The sequence below is a fragment of the Megalobrama amblycephala genome, linkage group LG11, assembly GCF_018812025.1.
Source record: "Megalobrama amblycephala isolate DHTTF-2021 linkage group LG11, ASM1881202v1, whole genome shotgun sequence".
NCBI classification, from domain to species: domain Eukaryota; kingdom Metazoa; phylum Chordata; class Actinopteri; order Cypriniformes; family Xenocyprididae; genus Megalobrama; species Megalobrama amblycephala.
In genome coordinates, this window is record NC_063054.1 from 39,378,285 (window position 1) to 39,398,597 (window position 20,313).

The following is a 20,313-nucleotide window of genomic DNA, read 5'->3' on the forward strand; positions in this document are numbered from 1 at the left end:
TGATATGAGTTATGAAGAAAGTCCCAAATACTAACTAACATCGCAACCTGAGGAAAATCACAAAAGCAGAGCTTTGGCTTGATTCTTTAGGTTTAAAGGAGCTTTACCAGTTTCCAGCAAGAGAGAGAAGTCTGCTTGTACCTGCGTTTGCTCTGGGCTCAGACTAAATACTTGGGGTTTCGAGTCTGACGACAGCACGAGGGCGTGGCTTGTTCGCAAGGTCAAGGAGCATGCGCCGTTTACATGCTCCCGGAAGACCGCAAACTTCAATAGTAATCGCGCAGAAGCCCTCGTTGTTTGTTTAATTTTTACTCAGTTGAAACAAGAATGATATTACTGTGTTAAACGTTGAAAAAAAAGCTAATTTGGCATTTGGGAATAATGTTTTATAATACTGTAAAATCACGTGACACTGTTGCTTGGTGTCAAGGGCACATACAGTGAAAAGTTTGGAAAAATCACTATTTTTTTAATGTTTTTGAACGAAGTCTCTTATGCTAATTAAGGCTGCATTTATTTCATAATAAATACAGAATAAACAATAATATTGTGAAATATTATTACAATTTAAAATTGTGGTTTTCTATGTTAATATACTTTAAAATATAATTCATATCAGTATATCATTCTAATATGCTAATTTATTATCAATGTTGGAAACAGTTGTGTTGCTTAATATTTTTTTGGAACCTGTGATACATTTTTCAGGATTCATTGATGAATAAAAGGTTAAAAAGAACAGCATTTATTCATAATATAAATATTTTCTAACAATATAAATCTTTACTATCACTTTTTATCAATTTAACACATCCGTGCTGAATAAAAGTATTAATTTATTAAAAAAAAATATTTTTTTAAACTTTATTCATCAAAGAATCCTGAAAATGTCTCACAGGTTATAAAATAATATTAAGCAGCACAACTGTTAAATCATCATATCAGAATGATTTCTGAAAGATCATGTGTCACTGAAGACTGCAGTAATGATGCTGAAAAATCATCTTTACCATCACAGGAATAAATTATATTTTAAAGTATAGTAAAATAGAAAACCATAATTTTAAATTGTAATAATATTTCACAATGTTATTGGTTTTTCTGTATTTATTATGAAATAAATGCAGCCTTAATGAGCATAAGAGACAAAGTCAAAGTAGTTTCCAAAGACACACACACACACACACACACACACACACACACACATATATATATATATATATATATATACATATATACATACATACACACATATATATATATATATATATATATATATATATATATATATATATATATATATATATATATATAGAAAGAGAGAGAGAGAGAGAGAGAGAGAGAGACTTGCTTAAAGACATAGTTTACCCAAAAAATGAAAATTTAAACACCTTTAAACCTGTGACTTTATTTCTTCTGTTGAACAAGAATGCTGGTAACCCATTTTCTCGTGTTCAACAAAAGAAACTCTTACACAGGTTTAGAACAACTTGAGGGTGATTAAATGACAATTTTATATTTGGGTGAACTATCCCTTTAACACAGCTTACATTTTTTATAGTGTAATTTGAGATCAATTGTATTTCACTGGTGTGATGTCTTCAAATGACAGTGTAATAAATCTTAACTATATTACCATTTTATTTCTAAAAAGGACTGTTTATTCAAAAGTAAAAGTTTATATAAAGCAGTTAAATGTGTCAATTACATCTATTAGCTTAGGAGGCATTTATAGATGTTTAAATAAAATGTTAAACATGCACTCTTCACTGGTCTCTCACACAAATTCATAGTACAAAATAATACATGGTGTTCAGTAACATATCTAAAGGTAATCAAGTTTACACAATTTGCATGTTAATACAAACACAAGAGCATTTTGTGTGGTTAAATTGTTATTTGGAATGCAATTCATTTATATGCACCCAGAGAACAAACTCAATGAAACTTAAGTAACCCTCTGTTATTCCTGGAACACAAAACTAACTGTTACGACCCCGATGGTGATGAATCAAAGGATAAAGGGTTGTAACATTAAACTTGGGAGGAGACACATACACAAATATGTCATAACCAGGTGATGTGTACAAGGAAAGGACACAAGTCTGAATAAGCAAATGATTTATTTACAATATGCAAGGGTATGAAAATAGCATGAGAAGGGAAAAAATATGTTTAAAATGAAGAAATAGAAATAAGAATATATACCATTTACACATATGCAAAAAAGTTATAACACATTACAAATGAGTAACAAATTGGAAGGTCCCTAGAAAACACAGATAGAGGCTATAACACAACAGAAGGCCTTGCGAGTTGCGTCTTGACTCCAATTTTATGCCACGGTACAGCAAACACATTGGAGACTGGGTCAATGACGAAACAGGAAACACAGGGTCAGGTGCAGTGACACTATGAAAGTGAAAGTAAAAAGTAGGAAAAGCACTCAAGGGCAGAAAAGAACAAATATTAAAGGGTTAGTTCACCCAAAAATGAAATTTCTCTCATTAATTATAAAGACAGTTGTAATGACAGTGCAGCGCTTTCAGGTTCTACATCAGTTCTTCACATTAGCAACACAACGCATGTGTGATAATGAGGCAGACCAATAATGAGCCGGCGTTCTGGCGTAGAACCCGGAAACACTGCTCTGTCTCTACAACATATACAGAGTAGGAGACTGACAGGTAAGAGAAGAAATTAAATAAAGTCATTATTTTTGTTTCATATCATTAAGGTTGAACCACTGTAGTCATGTTGACTATTTTAGTTTTTATGTCTATTATGTTTTTACTTCTTCTCTGGACCTCAGGGATGCAAACAGGTAAGGGGAAAAAAGTTAGAAAATTAGGGCAGGGGCATGCTCCAAACAGATTTTCAAAACTGTAATTTTACTCGCGCACACAAAAAAATTGTTGCAACATTTCACCAAAATCAAGATTGAATAGGCTACATTTAGTCAAAACCTCATGTTATAAAAAGATGAAGTGCTATGGCTATTTAAGACAATATTGGCTGATTAGAGCTAAACTGTTTGCCCTCTCTCTCCTTTCACTGTTGCCACATCTCAGACCTCAAAAGTTTCCACATCTCAGACCCCCCACCCACAAAAACACATTAGATCTATGCAAATCCCATAAGTGACCTATTTTGATCTCAAAAAGGTGAGTTGTCACTGAAAGGTGAGGAGTTTGCAACAATGAATGTGGTAATTATGTAGCTTTCTCTTGGGAATAGGAAACCTCTCAGATTTGATCAAAAATATCATAAATAGAGTAATTAATGACAGAATTTTCATTTTTGGGTGAACTAACCCTTTAACATAATGCATTTTGTTTGAGCTTGTGGTACACAAACTTCCTCATTTCCACTGCATGGCGTTGTGTCAGCTGGCTTGGACTGATGCCTCTCGTCAGGGCAAGAGCATTCTGGACAGATAAATGAAAAATATTTAATGTCATATTAAAGTCCATTTATGTATTCAAAAGAAAATGTTGCACAAAGAAACAAGTTGTGGCTATGAAGCTTTGTGATGCCTTACCAGTAGAACAAAAGCCCCACAACTGCTGGAATCGTTTTGTGGTGCAGAGCAGAGACCACCATATTCCCAGAATCCTCCCAATTCATTAGTATGACTGTACCTCACAGCCATATACCTTCTGAGAAAATAAGTGGAATGCATTCAATTATTTACAAGGTTAAATTGAGTATTTCTAATGTTTCCATAATTTGGCCTAGTTCAACTTTAGATTACATCTAAGGGTGCTTTCACACTGGCAGTTCAATTCTAAACAGAGCACTGGTCGCATGAAAAATTGATAATGTGAAATCTGTCATAAGACCCTGGAGCACACTAGGGTACTGAACCTGACACTACCTGTACGAGGTGGTCTGAGCTCAGAGAGTTCTGTAGCACTGGAACTAATCACTGTAGGACTAATCCATTGAATTGGCTCTTTCACTCTCTCTCCTCTCCACCTACAGCTGGTGTGTGGTGAGCGCACTGGCGCCGTTGTACTGTGGCTGCCGTCGCATCATCCAAGTGGATGCTGCACACTGGTGGTGGATGAGGAGAGACCCCTGATATGATTGTAAAGCGCTTTGGGTGTACAGTAGTACATATGAAAGCGCTATATAAATGCCTCATTCATTCATCTATTCATTCATTCATAATCTATGGTATGATTCATGTGAATATGAAAGCAACTCAGGTTCGCATTTGTACAGGAAGTAAAGTAACTTGGGCATGTGTTTTTTAGCCGATGACGACACACACAGACCTCAACAAACGTGCCCAATGCGAAAGCCCTTAAAAGATCAATATGATGGCCGATAAACAAGCAGAACTTAATTCTGTTGGAGTGAAGAGTAAAATATGTACAATATGACACTACAACATACTATGATTAAAAGAAAAACATGTACAGTAACATTACTCAATTTGTAAAAATTCTACATCTTACCTCCACATATCAACATACATGACATGGTTTCCTAACTTTGAGTCCAGTATTGATACTTCCATATTCGGAACATCAGCTACCAGAAGAATCCAGTGATTGTTGCTCAAATGGATTGGAAGGAAAATCCACTTCATTTGGGAGAATGCCACCTTAAAATAAAAGACAACAAGAAAAAAAAAGTGGCATACTGTTGAGATAACATTCATGTTTAGGTGAATTTCTTTCTATGCATTCATTCATTTTTATTCATAATGGTTAAACAATTTAGTTTTACTTAAAGGAACACTACTTTTTTTGAAAATGTGTTAAACAGTTGAGCTTTACCGTTTTGAATCCATTCAGCCGATCTCCGGGTTGGCAAACTTTCAGCTTGCTATGTGGAGACTAATTCTCATGGCGTAATAATCAAGGAACTGTGTTCTCCATGGGTGCAGCAGGTGCAATGATATTACACAGTGTCTCACAAATGTCTCTATGGTTGCAAGGCACGCTCCCTGTGAATGCAGGGGGTCACAACCATATCATTGTGCCTGCTGCACTCATGGTACGGCAGCAAAGTTCCTTGATTATTACGCCAGAATGAGAATATAGTTTCTAGCCATATCAGCCAAGAAAATTACAACTTTTCATTTTCCATCAGTCTTAGTATACAATGTAACTACAAGAAAGGGTCAAGTTTTAAATAGGAAAAATATCAAAACTCTTTGGTCATTTTTGAGCGAGATGCTAACGGTCTAATCAGATTCAATGATTCAATGATTCAAGTGGTACCGAACTAAAATGAACTGTTTAACTCTAGGGGAGTTGGAAAATGAGTCTATTTTTAAAAAAGTGGAATGTTCCTTTAAGTTTTGTAATAAGAAAAAATAAAATGTCTAATATATAATGAATGATTCCACCAAAACAGCTCGTCTGCGTAAAATGGCACATCTTTTTACATTAAAGGGAGGGTTCACCCAAAAATGAAAATTCTGTCATCATATACTCATAGCTTAGCATAGCTTACTCACCCTCATGTTGTTCCAAACACATACATTTCTTTCTTCTGTTGAGCACAAAGGAAGATATTTTGATTAAAGTTTGTAACCAGGCAACTTTGCGGCACCATTGACTTCCATAGCAGGAAAAAAAAAACTACTATGGAAGTCAATGGTGCCCCAAAACTGTTCAGTTTAACACATTCCTTAAAATATCTTCCTTTGTGTTCAAAAGAACAAAGAAATTTATACAGGTTTCATACAACAACAGGCTGAATTAATGATGACAATTTTCATTTTTGGGTGAACTAACCCTTTAATGTAAAAAGATGTGCCATTTTACAAAGACGAGCTGTTTTGGTGGAATCATTCATTCATATAATCGTACAATATACCTTCATATAATATACCTTCATATAATATACCTCAATAATCATATAACTCAAACTCGTTGTGCTCCTCAAACCATTGCTGATCCATTTTTGCTTTGTGTCAGGAGCATTATCCTGCTGAAAGAGGCCACAGCCTCCAGGGAATACCATTTCCTTAAAAGGGTGTACATGGTCTCAACAATGCTTAGGTAGGTGGTACGTGTCAAAGTAACATCCACATGGATGGCAGGACCCAAGGTTTCCCAGCAGAACATTGCCCAAAGCATCACACTGCCTCCACCGACTTCTTCCCATAGTGCATTCTGGTGCCATGAGTTCCCCAGGTAAGTGACGCACACTCACCCGGCCATCCATGTGATGTAAAAGAAAACATTCTTCCATTGCTCCATGGTCCAGTTCTGATGCTCACGTGTCCACTGTTGGCTCTTCCGGTGGTAGACAGGGGTCAGCATGCAGCTATGCAGCCCCATACTCAACAAACTGATGCACTGTGTATTCTGACACCTTTCTATCAGAACCAGCATTAACTTCTTGAGCAATTTGAACTACAGTAGCTCATCTGTTGGATCAGACCACACGGGCCAGCCTTCACTCCGCACGTGCATCAACGAGCCTTTGTGACGAGGATATTTTGGATATTTTTCTTACACAGACATATTTCTTAGTTTCTGAAGGCCTTTATTAACCCCCCAGATCTGTGTGGAGTACATTTATGGTGGATGGATGCACTTTCTTGAGCCTCAAAGTCAAACTTGTTAATCCCATTCACTGCCATTATAAAGCTTGGATGCGTCAGGATATTTATTAATACAACTCCGACTGTGTTCATCAGAAAGAAGAAAGTCATATACACCTAGGATGGTTTGAGGGTAAGTAAAGCTTGAGATAATTTTTTATTTTAAAGTGTTCAAACCTATGAGATTTTTCTTCTGTTGAGCTAAACGGAGGATAATTTGAAGAATGTTTGTAACTGCTGATGGTAGCCATTGACATCCATAGTAGAAATCAATGGCTACCGTCAGCAGTTACAAACATTCTTCAAAATATCTTCTTTTGTGTTCATCAGAAGAAAGAAACTCATACAGGTTGAGTACTGACAATTTTGTTTTGAGTGAATTATCCCTTTAAACACAGTAACATATAAATATTGTAGGAGTTACATTAGTCATAATCACCTTTTTAAACATCCAGTCATCAAATTGGTCACGTTCCCAAAGCAGAGGCATGTATGTAGAAATATTGAAACAGAAGTTTCCAGTGTTGGCCTCTGTGTTGTTTTCGAGTGTCAACGTGTCCAAGTATGCATTTATCACCTGTGACAAACAGTAAAGAAATTTAGTTTTGAAGACTTTATCAACCCTATTCTTCCCTTTTAACCTATCTTAATACCTAATTCTACCTTATCATTTAACCAGTGAGGATGTTTCAGAGATTTAAAATCCCTGCTCTCTAACATCTGTCCACAGACAGACAACCTAACTCCACTTTCTACCTCAGCAATGTCATACTTGATCAGCTCTGCCAGAAGTGTCTCAGCCTCTGTCAAATAATACCATATTTTAAATTTCACATTGCAATAACACCTTAAATTATTGCCATTACTGTAGTTGCAGTATAATCAATGTATAACTTGAACATACTAATCAATGTATAACTTGAACATACTACTCACCTGGCAAACCTATTGTAGTGCAGTCTGTAAGCAAGTTCTCTTTCGAAGAACCAGACTGGTTCCCTGTGTCACCTACAACATAAAAAATTTGCATTGAATGGTGACTTAACATGGATGCAGAAAGCATTCCTTCCCTTAGTCACCTTACCACTGATTCTTTTCTCAATTCTCCTTTTTTTGGCTTTCACCTTTCCTTTTCTTTTCTGTGGTGGAAGTACACGAAGTTTCAGTTTTATGTCATCTTGGTTACTTAGAAGTGGTAGTAAGTCTTCTTTTGGGACAGAGCATTTCATCTTTCCTGCAAGTTCATGAATGACTGCAGTTGCATTACGTAACAACTCATGATCCATGCATATGTATGATAGATCCTGGAGAATTTTTAATTTCTCTCTAAGGGCACACTGTGCAGTGGAAACTTCATTTGCCTCCATGTCTGTCTTCAAGCACTGAATGTCACAACAGTCTATGGCAACAGGATGTACAGTATTTTCCTTACATGTTGGCGCGCTGCCCACAAAGCTATTGGTGCAGACAGTAGTGTCCTTGTCAATCACTTCCTTCACCTCCAAATGTTTTTGACTTGACACAACATCCGAGTCAAGAGTGACATAAGGACTGCTGATGTAATCTGGGCACAATGAGTACCATGAGTTGTCAGTGTGTTTGAAAACAGCAAAAAAATGCTTGCAGGGTAAAAAAGTGGAATTAAAAGATCTGCATTCACATGACGGAAAACAGTCTTTGTCTCCGAGATCCACTGTGTACCATTCACATGAGTGCTCACTCTGGACTTTATAAAGCCCCTTTCTCTGCTCTTGAACCTGTTGGGAGGTACAGTAACAAGCTGCCTCTAGGTTTTTCAGGCAATGTTGCACAAAAGATCTTGGACGGTCCCAGAGGAACTCAGGAACATCACCACTGTATACTCTGTGTTGACTGCTGTACATGTAATTAAGTTTAGCATATGAGAGGAGCTGCTCTGGGATGAATTCAGTAACAATCATTTCAACCAAAGATGATACTGTTTTAGTACCCGAAATCTTCAGGTAAAAGCTCTTCAAGGAGTTGTTCATTGCTTCAATGCCATTGTTTGTGGTTACAGATACATTAAATCCATGAGGGGAGAATCCTCTGCACCACCTCTGGGGAAAAAAATAAAATAAAATAATAATCTTTTAAATCTAGTTACAAGTAACAAGCAAAAAAAAGCCTTTCTGATCTCCCTTTACACTACATAAAAAATACCTTTACTGTCATTGTACATAAAAGCACTACAATTAATTATAATTCCCACTGTGACACAATGCACAGACATCAAAAAAAAATATTCTCAAGGTGACACTGTTGTAACCCCTACCTCTTTAATATTGAGCCACCTTTTCTCAACATAGTTTCGAACAGCTGTGTTACTCTTATACAAGACACTGTCCCTGAGCTTACTTATCGCTGCCTCACATGTTTCTCCATCATGTGCAGATGCTACACTACGAAGGAGGCCAAGAAGTTCACTGCGATCCTGATCAGAGAGTTGGTTCTTGCCTGCAACAGGTACATTAAAATGTTACAACTATTACTGTTTAATACACACATAATTTGTAGCGTTGTCCAGTTAAATAAATTAACGTGAATGTTTCCACATGATATCAGTACTTTTCTATTACACACATTTCTTTGTAGGAAAAGTTCTTCATCGTATAACAGCTAAAATTATATGAAAAAAAAAACCAAATGACAAATATATTTGTTCATTTAAAAAAAGTAATACTAATATATTATATATATACAGTACAGTCCAAAAGTTTGGAACCACTAAGATTTTTAATGTTTTTAAAAGAAGTTTCGTCTGTTCACCAAGGCTACATTTATTTAATTAAAAATACAGTAAAAACAGTAATATTGTGAAATATTATTACAATTTAAAATAACTGTATACTATTTAAATATATTTGACAAAGTAATTTATTCCTGTGATCAAAGCTGAATTTTCAGCATCATTACTCCAGTCTTCAGTGTCACATGATCCTTCAGAAATCATTCTAATATGCTGATCTGCTGCTCAAGATTTCAGATAAACACTGTTCTTTTGAAATTTCTATTCATCAAATAATCCTGAAAAAAAATATTGTACACAAATATTTTGTACAATTGTACACATTAAATGTTTCTTGAGCAGCAGATCATCATATCAGAATGATTTCTGAAGGATCATGTGACACTGAAGACTGGAGTAATGATGCTGAAAATTCAGCTTTGCCATCACAGGAATAAATTACTTTGTGAAATATATTCAAATAGAAAACAGTTATTTTAAATTGTAATAATATTTCACAATATTACTGTTTTTACTGTATTTTTAATTAAATAAATGTAGCCTTGGTGAGCAGACGAAACTTCTTTTAAGAACATTAAAAATCTTAGTGGTTCCAAACTTTTGTATGTATATATGTATGTATATATGTATGTGTATATATATATATATATATATATATATATATATATATATATATATATATATATAATTTCACTTAGTATTTTGTTTAATATTAATTACTGCAATGTAAATTAAAAAACTAATTTTGTGTGGGGCAAATTATATGCTATATACTTAATGTAGACACATTTGAAATGAGTTGAGATTTGATTTCTGAATTATTTCAGTGCCCAAATAGTGAACTTTGCACTTAGCAGCACAGAAAACAAAATTACTGAATTTGAAAATGTCCTCAAAAATGAGCAACATGTCTGTGACTGTTATCAACACCCCAAAATTAGGGTTACAATTGTTGGTGCCTCAGTTAACTGAGTTATGATATACTGATTTGAAAAAAAGTATATATATATATATATATATATATATATATATATATATATATATATATATATAGGGCTAGACATTCGAAAGAGAGAAAGAGAAAAAGAAAAGAGAAAGAGTATTCTTACTTTCTCTTGTCCAGCGAATCCAGGCTTGCTCTCGATGGAAAGAACACAGGTATTTTTGAGCATGTGGGAAAACCAATTGAAGTGCCTGGTATTCTTGTTCACAATAATCAGTCATGAAATATTTTGGATTCCAGGCATCATTCCATTTTTTTATTAAAGACAAGGCCTCAGAGATCGCCATGGTGGATTCATTTTCACAGATGAACTCTGCAACAGGTTTGTAGCCAACATTTGTCCTGACAACAACTAGAAAAAGTGGCAAGGCATATTTTGTCGTTCGGTATGTGGCGTCCAGGAGAACCATGTCTCCATACCGTTTCAGAAGTCTCTGCTGTTCTTGGGACTGATGCACAAATAAAAATGTGTTCTGAATGGACTCCTTTTCTTCCCTTTTCACACAATCAACATCTTGCGATACTTTATTGTCCATGATTTGGGCTTCTGAGCATTTTCTGAAATAAAAATGTGCACTAGGGTCGTCATCTTTCCATTTCTTGAGCTTTTCTTCCAAATTAAGCTGATCAAGACCAGAGTACCTTCCTGCGACTAAAGACAAATGCACATGATTTTGAATAGTATGGCTAGATGGAAAGTAGCACTGATCATGTGACTTTGGGAGGACACAATCGGAAGCGGAGAGTTCAGTGTTCACAAATTGCCGAAGCACTTTTTTAAGGAAAGGCACAGAAGTAATGCCTAATGACACATACTCTTGAATTTTCTTCTTCACAAGAGGGTGGATATTTCTTGTGTATGCACTTTCTGCCGAAATCTTGTGGTGTTGGTGAGCTGTCTCAAGTGGCAAGTTGATGTGAATAATTTCAGATGACTCTGCTTCATTTTTCTGTAGAGCTGCTTTCAGAGTGTCCATAATCATTTGTTTCCTCACTTTAGAAGCTCCTTTTTCAATGCTGAATTTGTCAAATCTGGAAAAAAAAAGATTTTTTTTTTTTGTAAGAAAAACTACAATCCCAGGCTTCCGGCAACGGCCAAACGCAAGTTTGAGTTTGGCCGAAGAGTGACCTCAGACCCGACGTATGATGTAGGATGTAAGAGTAGCATAGGCTTAGGTGAGAGTAGTGCACCATGTATAATCGTATGTCTTTTAATTTTTTATTTGTTAATATAGTTTTAACTTATTATAAAAACCCTATTCAAGTCAACTTCACTTTTATGTTGTTTTTTTTTGTCAGATACCATCTTTGATGAACATGTCGAAAATTAGTGCGCAAACAGTAGCTCGGGTAGGTAAAAAAAACACGAGGAGAAGCATCAGAATAATACACCAGCAATCACAGACTATCGCATTCAGATTTCTCAGGACATCCATCGAGTTTGCTAAAAAACGGTAGTTCATTTGCCCTGAAATTTATACTGAGGTTGTGTGAGAAAAACACTGCTAAGGAAACAAAACAAAATGCTGATGAACAACAATGCCATTTTGCCTTGCCTTTAAACAACATATCTCTGACTATCGACACACAAAACTATCATCTATCGGCACATATTAAACCAATTAAACTTTTGTTGACTAAGCCTCTTCTTGTTGACTAACCTTTGGTTGACCCCTAAATAAATTTGAATTCAATGTATTTCTCTTCAAGTTTATACATTAAACCTATCAGTGGGTAAAGAAACATGCTGTTAACTTAATACAGAATAAGTATTTTTGTGTTTTAAAATATTTCTAGAGTAATGCAATTAGGCTATTCAAATATTAAAGGTTTTTTTTCAACCTTATTGTACAGATGCAATGTTGCTTACCTTCTAATGTACCTAATAAAAAGCTTGGCTGTGCAGCCAACTTTTTTGGTTGTTTGAATGTACATTCTCTTTCTTTTGCCAGAATATATATGTTCATCTTCTGAAAAGAGCTGAAATGTATGCAAAAGTATTAATAGAAAAGTATGCTTTGGTAAATTGTGCATTATAGTTTACCTATGAAACAAAAGAAATCCCCTAAATCTTACCTCCTGAGTTTTGCAATTCTTTCGCGGATTGCCATGCTGACAGCAATGAATTATTCTGTTTGTGACAGAAAGTGGTACATCCTCTGACAAATCTTCCACCTGCCAAACCAGACGATGTGGCCCTTTTTCTTTCTTTCTTTTATCATCAGACCTACAATGAAAAGACAAGAAATTATAATAATAATCTTCAGTTCTATAAAAGCAACCAAAACATCTCTTATTGTCATTCTTACCAAACAATGAAAGATGTCAGTGTTTCTCTCTTGTGGCATTCTAGTACAGTGCTGAGGTCAGATTTATTGGTGACGAAACCAGACACTGTGTTTTCTGTGATGTTCAGCACTTTAAAACAATCAGGGAGCCATTCTGTTCCAAAAAATTTAGGAAGATGGTCTGTAAGGAAGGACTAAGGGAGAACATTGTGCATTTGAATAGACTTTTGAACTTTAAATATTATAAGCTTACCTAGAGTATTTCTGGTCTGGTCTGCCTCTGCCATTATGCACAGGAAACAGAGGACCTAAAAAAATGTATGAAATGAAATGTGAAAACAGATTCTTCTTATATCATATATTGTATGTGCACTTCAATGCGTGATGTCTCAGTCTAGATGCTTGGTGTCTCAGTCTAGATGCTTGGTGTCTCAGTCTAGATGCTTGGTGTCTCAGTCTAGATGCTTGGTGTCTCAGGTTAGATGCTTGGTGTCTCAGTCTAGATGCTTGGTGTCTCAGGTTAGATGCTTGGTGTCTCAGGTTAGATGCTTGGTGTCTCAGGTTAGATGCTTGGTGTCTCAGTCTAGATGCTTGGTGTCTCAGGTTAGATGCTTGGTGTCTCAGTCTAGATGCTTGGTGTCTCAGGTTAGATGCTTGGTGTCTCAGGTTAGATGCTTGGTGTCTCAGGTTAGATGCTTGGTGTCTCAGTCTAGATGCTTGGTGTCTCAGGTTAGATGCTTGGTGTCTCAGTCTAGATGCTTGGTGTCTCAGTCTAGATGCTTGGTGTCTCAGTCTAGATGCTTGGTGTCTCAGTCTAGATGCTTGGTGTCTCAGGTTAGATGCTTGGTGTCTCAGTCTAGATGCTTGGTGTCTCAGGTTAGATGCTTGGTGTCTCAGGTTAGATGCTTGGTGTCTCAGGTTAGATGCTTGGTGTCTCAGTCTAGATGCTTGGTGTCTCAGGTTAGATGCTTGGTGTCTCAGTCTAGATGCTTGGTGTCTCAGGTTAGATGCTTGGTGTCTCAGGTTAGATGTTTTCTAATATATTATTATTATTTTTTTTTTTTATTATTATTATTTATTATTATTATTATAGCCTTTATAAATTTGAATTATTGAAAACTCGGTTGAAGTGCATATACAATATGATATAAGAATAATCTGTTTTCACATTAATAGATTTTTTTTTAATTTTTTTAGGTCCTGTTTCCTGTGCATAATGGCAGAGGCAGACCAGACCAGAAATACTATATGTGTATATCATATATCATATCATATCATATAATATCATATTAGAGTATTATATCTTATAATATATAATTTGAAGTTCAAAAGTCTATTCAAATGCACAATGTTCTCCCCTAGTCTTTCCTTACAGACCATCTTCCTAAGTCTTCTGGCACAGAATGGCTCCCTGATTGTTTTAAAGTGCTGAACATCTAAAAAACAGTGTCTGGCTTCGTCACCAATAAATCTGACCTCATCACTGAACTAGAATGCCACAAGAGAGAAACACTGACTTCTTTCATCAACCTGAGACACCAAGCATTTGGACTGAGACACCAAGCATCTAACCTGAGACACCAAGCATTTGGACTGAGACACCAAGCATCTAGACTGAGACACCAAGCATCTGAGACACCAAGCAGACTGAGACACCAAGCATTTGGACTGAGACACCAAGCATTTGGACTGAGACACCAAGCATTTGGACTGAGACACCAAGCATCTAACCTGAGACACCAAGCATTTGGACTGAGACACCAAGCATTTGGACTGAGACACCAAGCATGAGACTAACATTTGGACTGACACCAGCAACATATAAAACATTACACCAATATGTAATAAGCATCAGTTAAAATGAGTAGTTAAAACACTGACACTTAACATATAATCGCTGAAACACCAAACACCAGTGTTTGAATCCTGTGAGCATTTAGGACGTTCACTCGACAAATTAACTGTAATTATTTAAGACATTTGACCATGTTTGGAAAAAAAAAAGAATATTAAACACCTTTAAAATAACCTGGACGTTTTTTTCTCTGAGTTTTTCTTTTACTGTCATGGTTTTTCGCGGTCTTCCGGGAGCATGTAAACGGCGCATGCTCCTTGACCTTGCCAAGCACGCCCTCGTGCTGTCTAACCTGAGACATCACTCGCGTGCAGCAGTCCCGTTTGGATTGGCTGTCTTTCAGGTGACGTCTTCTCGGGAAAGCCCTTCGTGGGTGCGCGGAAGCTTTAAAGTTGTTGCGCGCAAGTTTTCTTCTTTGGAGACTTTGGTCAGATGTTTACAGAGTGTTTTGGAGTCTGGATGTGACGGCTACGAATGATCAGCGGCGCACTTGTAGTTGAAGTCGGGTGTTAGATGGAAAAAGCCCCGGTCAAGGATGTTCTCAATGACCCAACTTTTCCGCCGTGGTAACGTTTCGGTACCGGGTTTACTCCACCTTGACTTTGACCGATTTCTGACTGATTTCTTTTCTTCCAGCTTCTGACATTAGCTTGTCGGAACGTTAAGGGAATCCTCCAATGAGCCGTTGCTACGGAGATTGACGCCTCGTCATTGTCTATTTAACGTGATATGCAGAAATCTGTTTGATTAACAACTTTATGTTTCTTAATATTTTCCTGATACCGAATTTCAATGTTTCACACCAAACAGAGAATTATACTGTATTTAGAGACAGACACACTTCTTACACACATATTACTAGACTGACCTAATTAAAAACAATGTTTAAGAGAAAGAATCCTGTGAGCAAGGGTATTTCCCATAATTAGGCCTATTTCGTCCACAGGGTGCAATTTTATTAAAAACGAATTAAATCTAATAAATTTTAGCACCACTAAAGTATAAACAATGAATTTGACCGTTCAAGAATATTAAACAAACCTTTAAAATAACCTATCGACGTTTTTTTCTATGGAGCTGTTTTTCTTTTACTGTCTATGGTTTTTCGCGGTCTTCCGGGAATGATTTTAAACGGCGCATGCTCCTTGATTTTGCGAACAAGCCACGCCCTCGTGCTGTCGTCAGACTCGAAACCCCAAGTATCTGCGACTCGCGTACAGCGGATCTGTGTTTTGGTGTTGTCCGCCATTGGCTGTCTTTCAGAGTTTTCACATGTCAAGCCAGTTTTCTTCTTTATGTCAAACAGAGTGTTTTGGATTGGATGACGGCTGACGAATATCAGCGGCGCAGCTTGTAGTTGAACGGGTGTTAGATGGAAAATCAGCCCCGGTCAAGGAATCAAAATGCGACTTTTCCGCCGTGGTCAAAAGCGGTGCTATGCACCGGGTTTCAATGACCTTGATTACCGATTTCTGACTGATTTCTTTTCTTACCTGATTACTTGTTCGGACAGCAATAAACTACATGCACAGATTCCAAGCAGCCGTTGCTACGGATATGCATTTTGTACTTTATTTTGCTCGTCATTTCTATTGATACCTGTCTCATGGTTTAGCCGTGCAGAACATTACCAAACGCTCTGCATAAAAGTTTCTTAATATTTTCCAAAAGTTTATTTGGTACCAATTTCAATGTTTCATTCACACAGAATACAGAGAATTATAAACTCTGTATTTAGAGCTCAAAACATGACACACTTCTTACACACATATTACTAGACTGACCTAATTAAAAACAATGATTATAAGAGAAAGAAGATGCATACAGGAATATGTCCAGGGAAAATTTCCCGCCTATTTCTGTCCACAGGGTGCAATTTTATTAAAAACGAATTAAATCTAATAAATTTTAGCACCACTAATTGTATAAACAAAAACAAGCCTAGCATGTTTTTTATGGCTGCTCTTACTAATGATTTTAACACATTTTATTGGTGTTTTGTGGTCATTACCATTATGTGTTGTCCGCCACCAGAGTTTTCACATGTCAAGCCTGTCAAACATTATTTATCACAAATAATAAATAAAAATTAAACATTTTTGGATTATTTTTACCTGAACTAATAAACTAATGCACAGATTTTAATGCATTTTGTACTTTATTTTGCTTCATTTCTACCTGTACATTACATGTAGCCGTCATTACCAACACGCTCTGCTAAAGGCACTTTCCTACTTTTTTTCATCAAAAGTTTATTTGGTAGCCACTTGCAACCTAATTTCACAGTGGAGCAATGGTCATCATGCAAGACTTTCTTGATGCTAATAAGGTAAATAGTTTCTTTATTCTTTGTGTTGGGCATGTACACTTTTTATGCGTCATTACCAAAAGTGTATTTCTGTATTTTTACCATTTTTGGATTATTTTTATCACTTTAATAGTTTAAATGGTGTACATTACAGCTAGCTCACTTTAAGTCATCACCTAATAAGGCTAGTTTTTTTACAAAACATTAGCACAGTCATTAGCTTGCACATTACAGCTTGTGCTGGTAATGACAGGTTGTGGTGGTGATGACTGCAGATACATTAAACATACTGTTCTTTAAAGAAATTGTTGAATATGTTATCTTAAATTAATTAATATTTACCAATTAAAAGTCACTATATTTTAAATTAAGTAATGCATTTGTTTTTAGAATACTAAACTAATTCATTATAATTGTTGTGTTTAGGTGTGAAATGGCTCCAAAACCAGCTGCCCAAAGGTCCAAATCTTACAGAAAACATCTGAAAGATGATCCTGAGAAATATGCAGAGTGAGAAAGAGATATCGTAGAAGATAAACTTTGAAATCCATTTCCCTATTGAGCATGCAAGAACACAGACATGAAAAAAAAAAGCAATGGAAAGTTAATCAACAAAGGAAGAGAGCTAAGGACAGAGAAAAAAGAGAAATAGAAAATTATCTTTCAATGAGTAATTGTTACGGGTGCTGTTGCAGGAGAGATGAGGCGAGAACGGATATCCACAAATGATGGGTTTTATTAGCAATCCAGGAATAGAACATAGCATGACACATGTAACACAACATTAAGAACGGACAGGGAGTGAAAGGAGTGAGTCCATTATATAGGCAGTGCTGATGAGGGAGTCCAGGTGCAGGTGATGAGTGCTGATGGGGAGATGACGAGGGAAGTGAGTGCAGGTGTGGAGACAAGAGGATGATGGTAAATGGAGTCCGGGAGACACAGGAACTGTGACAGTACCTCCCCCTCCCGGTAGGAGCATCCTCGTGCCGTAGATGTAACAACCAGGGAGGGGGGGTGGGCGTCCTGGAGACCTCACGCCGGAGCAGGGAGAGGAACGGACATGACCGGAGGTCTCCAGGACGAGTCCATGGATCCAAGCCGCCATGGATCCTGGCCGTGGGCTGCCATGGCGGGTCAGGGGCCTTGGAAACCCCGCCCACATTCTCCCCACCCACGGGTATTAGCCCCCCCAAAAAAATCATTAAGGTCGCTGAGGAGAAACTTAAGGAGTCGGAGGAATAGAGTGGGCTCGTGGGCAGCTGGAGATACTGGCGCGGCGGCTGGAGCAGAGGGCTCGACAAGGGCTGGAGCTACTGGCTCAGCGGCTTGAAGAGGGGTCCAGTCCATCCCCTCATACACAATAAGAAGCCCCACTGGTACTGAAGTGGGCTCGGCGGAGACTGGAGAAACTGGCTCGGCAGAGACTGGAGAAACTGGCTCGGAGAGGGCTGGAGCAGGTTCGAGACAGGCCGGCTTCTTCCTCCTCCTACCTGCAAGAGTCCTATGAGATGATCCGCCGCTGACATTGGAGTGAGAGGCACGGAGTAAGAGACTCAGAGGCATGAATTAAATCCATACTTTGTGGAAATCCAGTTGCTTGAAGGGTCCGTTCTTCTGTTACGGGTGCTGTTGCAGGAGAGATGAGGCGAGTACGGATATCCACAAAGGATGGGTTTTATTAGCAATCCAGGAATAGAACATAATAGAACATAGCATGACTCACGTAACACAACATTAAGAACGGACAGGAGTGAGTCCATTATATAGGCAGTGCTGATGAGGGAGTCCAGGTGCAGGTGATGAGTGCTGATGGGGAGATGATGAAGGAAGTGAGTGCAGGTGTGGAGACAAGAGGATGATGGGAAATGGAGTCCGGGAGACACGGGAACTGTGACAGTAATGTTTTGTGGAAGATTTGGTATCAGCCATATCACCCTGTAGCCCAAGACTGGTTGCCCACTGAAGCTAAGCAGGGCTGAGCCTGGTTAGTACCTGGATGGGAGACCTCCTGGGAAAACTAGGTTGCTGCTGGAAGAGGTGTTAGTGAGGCCAGCAGGGGGTGCTCACCCTGTGGTCTGTGTGGGTCCTAATGCCCCAGTATAGTGATGGGGACACTGTACTGTAACAAGCACCGTCCTTCGGATGAAACGTTAATCCGAGGTCCTGTCTCTCTGTGGTCATTAAAAATTCCATGGCACTTCTCGTAAAGAGTTGGGGTGTAACCCCGGCGTCCTGGACAAATTCCCTCCATAGGCTCTTACCAATCATGGCCTCCTAATAATCCCCATCCATTGAATTGGCTCTATCACTCTCTCTCCTCTCCACCTACAGCTGGTGTGTGGTGAGCGCACTGGCACTGTTGTACTGTGGCTGCCGTCGCATCATCCAAGTGGATGCTGCACACTGGTGGTGGATGAGGAGAGACCCCTGATATGATTGTAAAGCGCTTTGGGTGTACAGTTGTACATGTGAAAGCGCTATATAAATGCCTCATTCATTCATTCATTCATTCAATTACATGTTTGTGGTGTTTCATTTTTTAAGCAATTGTTGAACAAAAAGTTTAAGTAAGACACAATTCGTCCGTGTGTCAGATTAGATTCTAGTTGTTTGGGGTACGTAACATGACTAATGTGTTATTTCAGCGTTTTACCTGTTCTTAACTGCCCTCCTGTTTCATGTTTTGTTTTTTGTTTTTATTCAACGTGGCTATGAAATGATTAAATAGTCTGTTTAGACTATAATTATACTGAACCAATCCTGTTCACAAGGAACACAGTTCATGTTTGGTCTTCCATAATCAGATTAAACTATGTTTTGATGTTTAAACAGATTACTAGCTGGTCTTTTTTGTTGTTGTTGGTCTGAAGTCACTTAGGATCTTAAATTACAATAGCTTATGATCAGTGATTTGTCATCACCGCAACAAACTGTCATTACCAGAACTGCAATGTCATCACCATCACCATACATATTTTTGCCAATAAATTATGTATAAATTACAAAAACATCCTACAATTATATATTTCTGACAATGCTGGACAGTCTAAATGATCACTGTATTAAAAAGTTTTGATATATGGCATTCACATAAAATAAGCTTATATTCCAAGCCAGGGTAGATTGATGAATCAGAAATGTAGATACTTAAATGACTATAATTAATCTTGCAGGTAAAAATCAACAATCCCATTAAGTTCAAGATAAAACAGATTCCATGTGAAACCACAAAATGTTTTAAAAGCACTGATTTATCATTTAAGTTTTATTTTTTTCATATATTCAATGATGTGATGGTAATGACACATTTACTTCACATAATTAAGAAAATGGCAAAAAATCATAAATTCCCTTATCTTATGGTCTCAACCAAGCTCATAATGTTGTTCCTGACTTAAGGACTTATAATTTGATGTATTCCAATTAGTAAAATTTGTAATTTTAATTTTCAAAATTGCAGCAACCCAATTTGGCCCTTAATCTGAGAAATGCCCACAAACACATAATGCATTGAATCCAAC

At 37.3% G+C, this 20,313-nt stretch overlaps 1 protein-coding gene across 6 annotated transcripts; it reads right to left on the reverse strand.

Moving 5' to 3' along the window:
* Window positions 1-1,409: 1,409 nt before the first annotated feature.
* LOC125278667 lies at window positions 1,410-13,017 on the reverse strand. 6 transcript variants are annotated; one of them, XM_048207995.1, is made up of 14 exons: window positions 12,880-13,017; window positions 12,648-12,780; window positions 12,415-12,565; window positions 12,209-12,318; window positions 10,445-11,370; window positions 8,862-9,043; window positions 7,653-8,646; window positions 7,505-7,576; window positions 7,232-7,371; window positions 7,008-7,145; window positions 4,464-4,612; window positions 3,542-3,659; window positions 3,315-3,428; window positions 1,411-2,412 (listed from the first exon to the last, which is right to left on the reverse strand). In XM_048207995.1, the coding sequence occupies exons 1-13, from the start codon at window positions 12,911-12,913 to the stop codon at window positions 3,318-3,320; spliced, it is 3,258 nt and encodes a 1,085-aa protein (XP_048063952.1). In that variant the 5' UTR covers window positions 12,914-13,017; the 3' UTR covers window positions 1,411-2,412; window positions 3,315-3,317. The 6 variants fall into 6 exon arrangements, with proteins under 6 accessions (XP_048063953.1, XP_048063952.1, XP_048063951.1 ...); XM_048207996.1 differs by lacking the exon at window positions 3,315-3,428 and having other exon boundaries at window positions 1,410-2,412; XM_048207994.1 differs by having other exon boundaries at window positions 1,413-3,428.
* Between the last annotated feature and the right edge of the window lie 7,296 nt (window positions 13,018-20,313).

What these genes read in the sequence shown, in the direction of transcription:
- LOC125278667 (XM_048207995.1), bottom strand. Translation starts at nt 12,913, where the DNA reads ATGGCAGAGGCAGACCAGACCAGAAATACTCTAG. An exon ending in CACTACAATAGGTTTGCCAG is followed by an intron (nt 7,372 to 7,504) that starts GTGAGTAGTATG and finishes ATTATTTGACAG; the next exon opens with AGGCTGAGACACTTCTGGCA. An exon ending in GTGGGGCTTTTGTTCTACTG is followed by an intron (nt 3,429 to 3,541) that starts GTAAGGCATCAC and finishes TTATCTGTCCAG; the next exon opens with AATGCTCTTGCCCTGACGAG.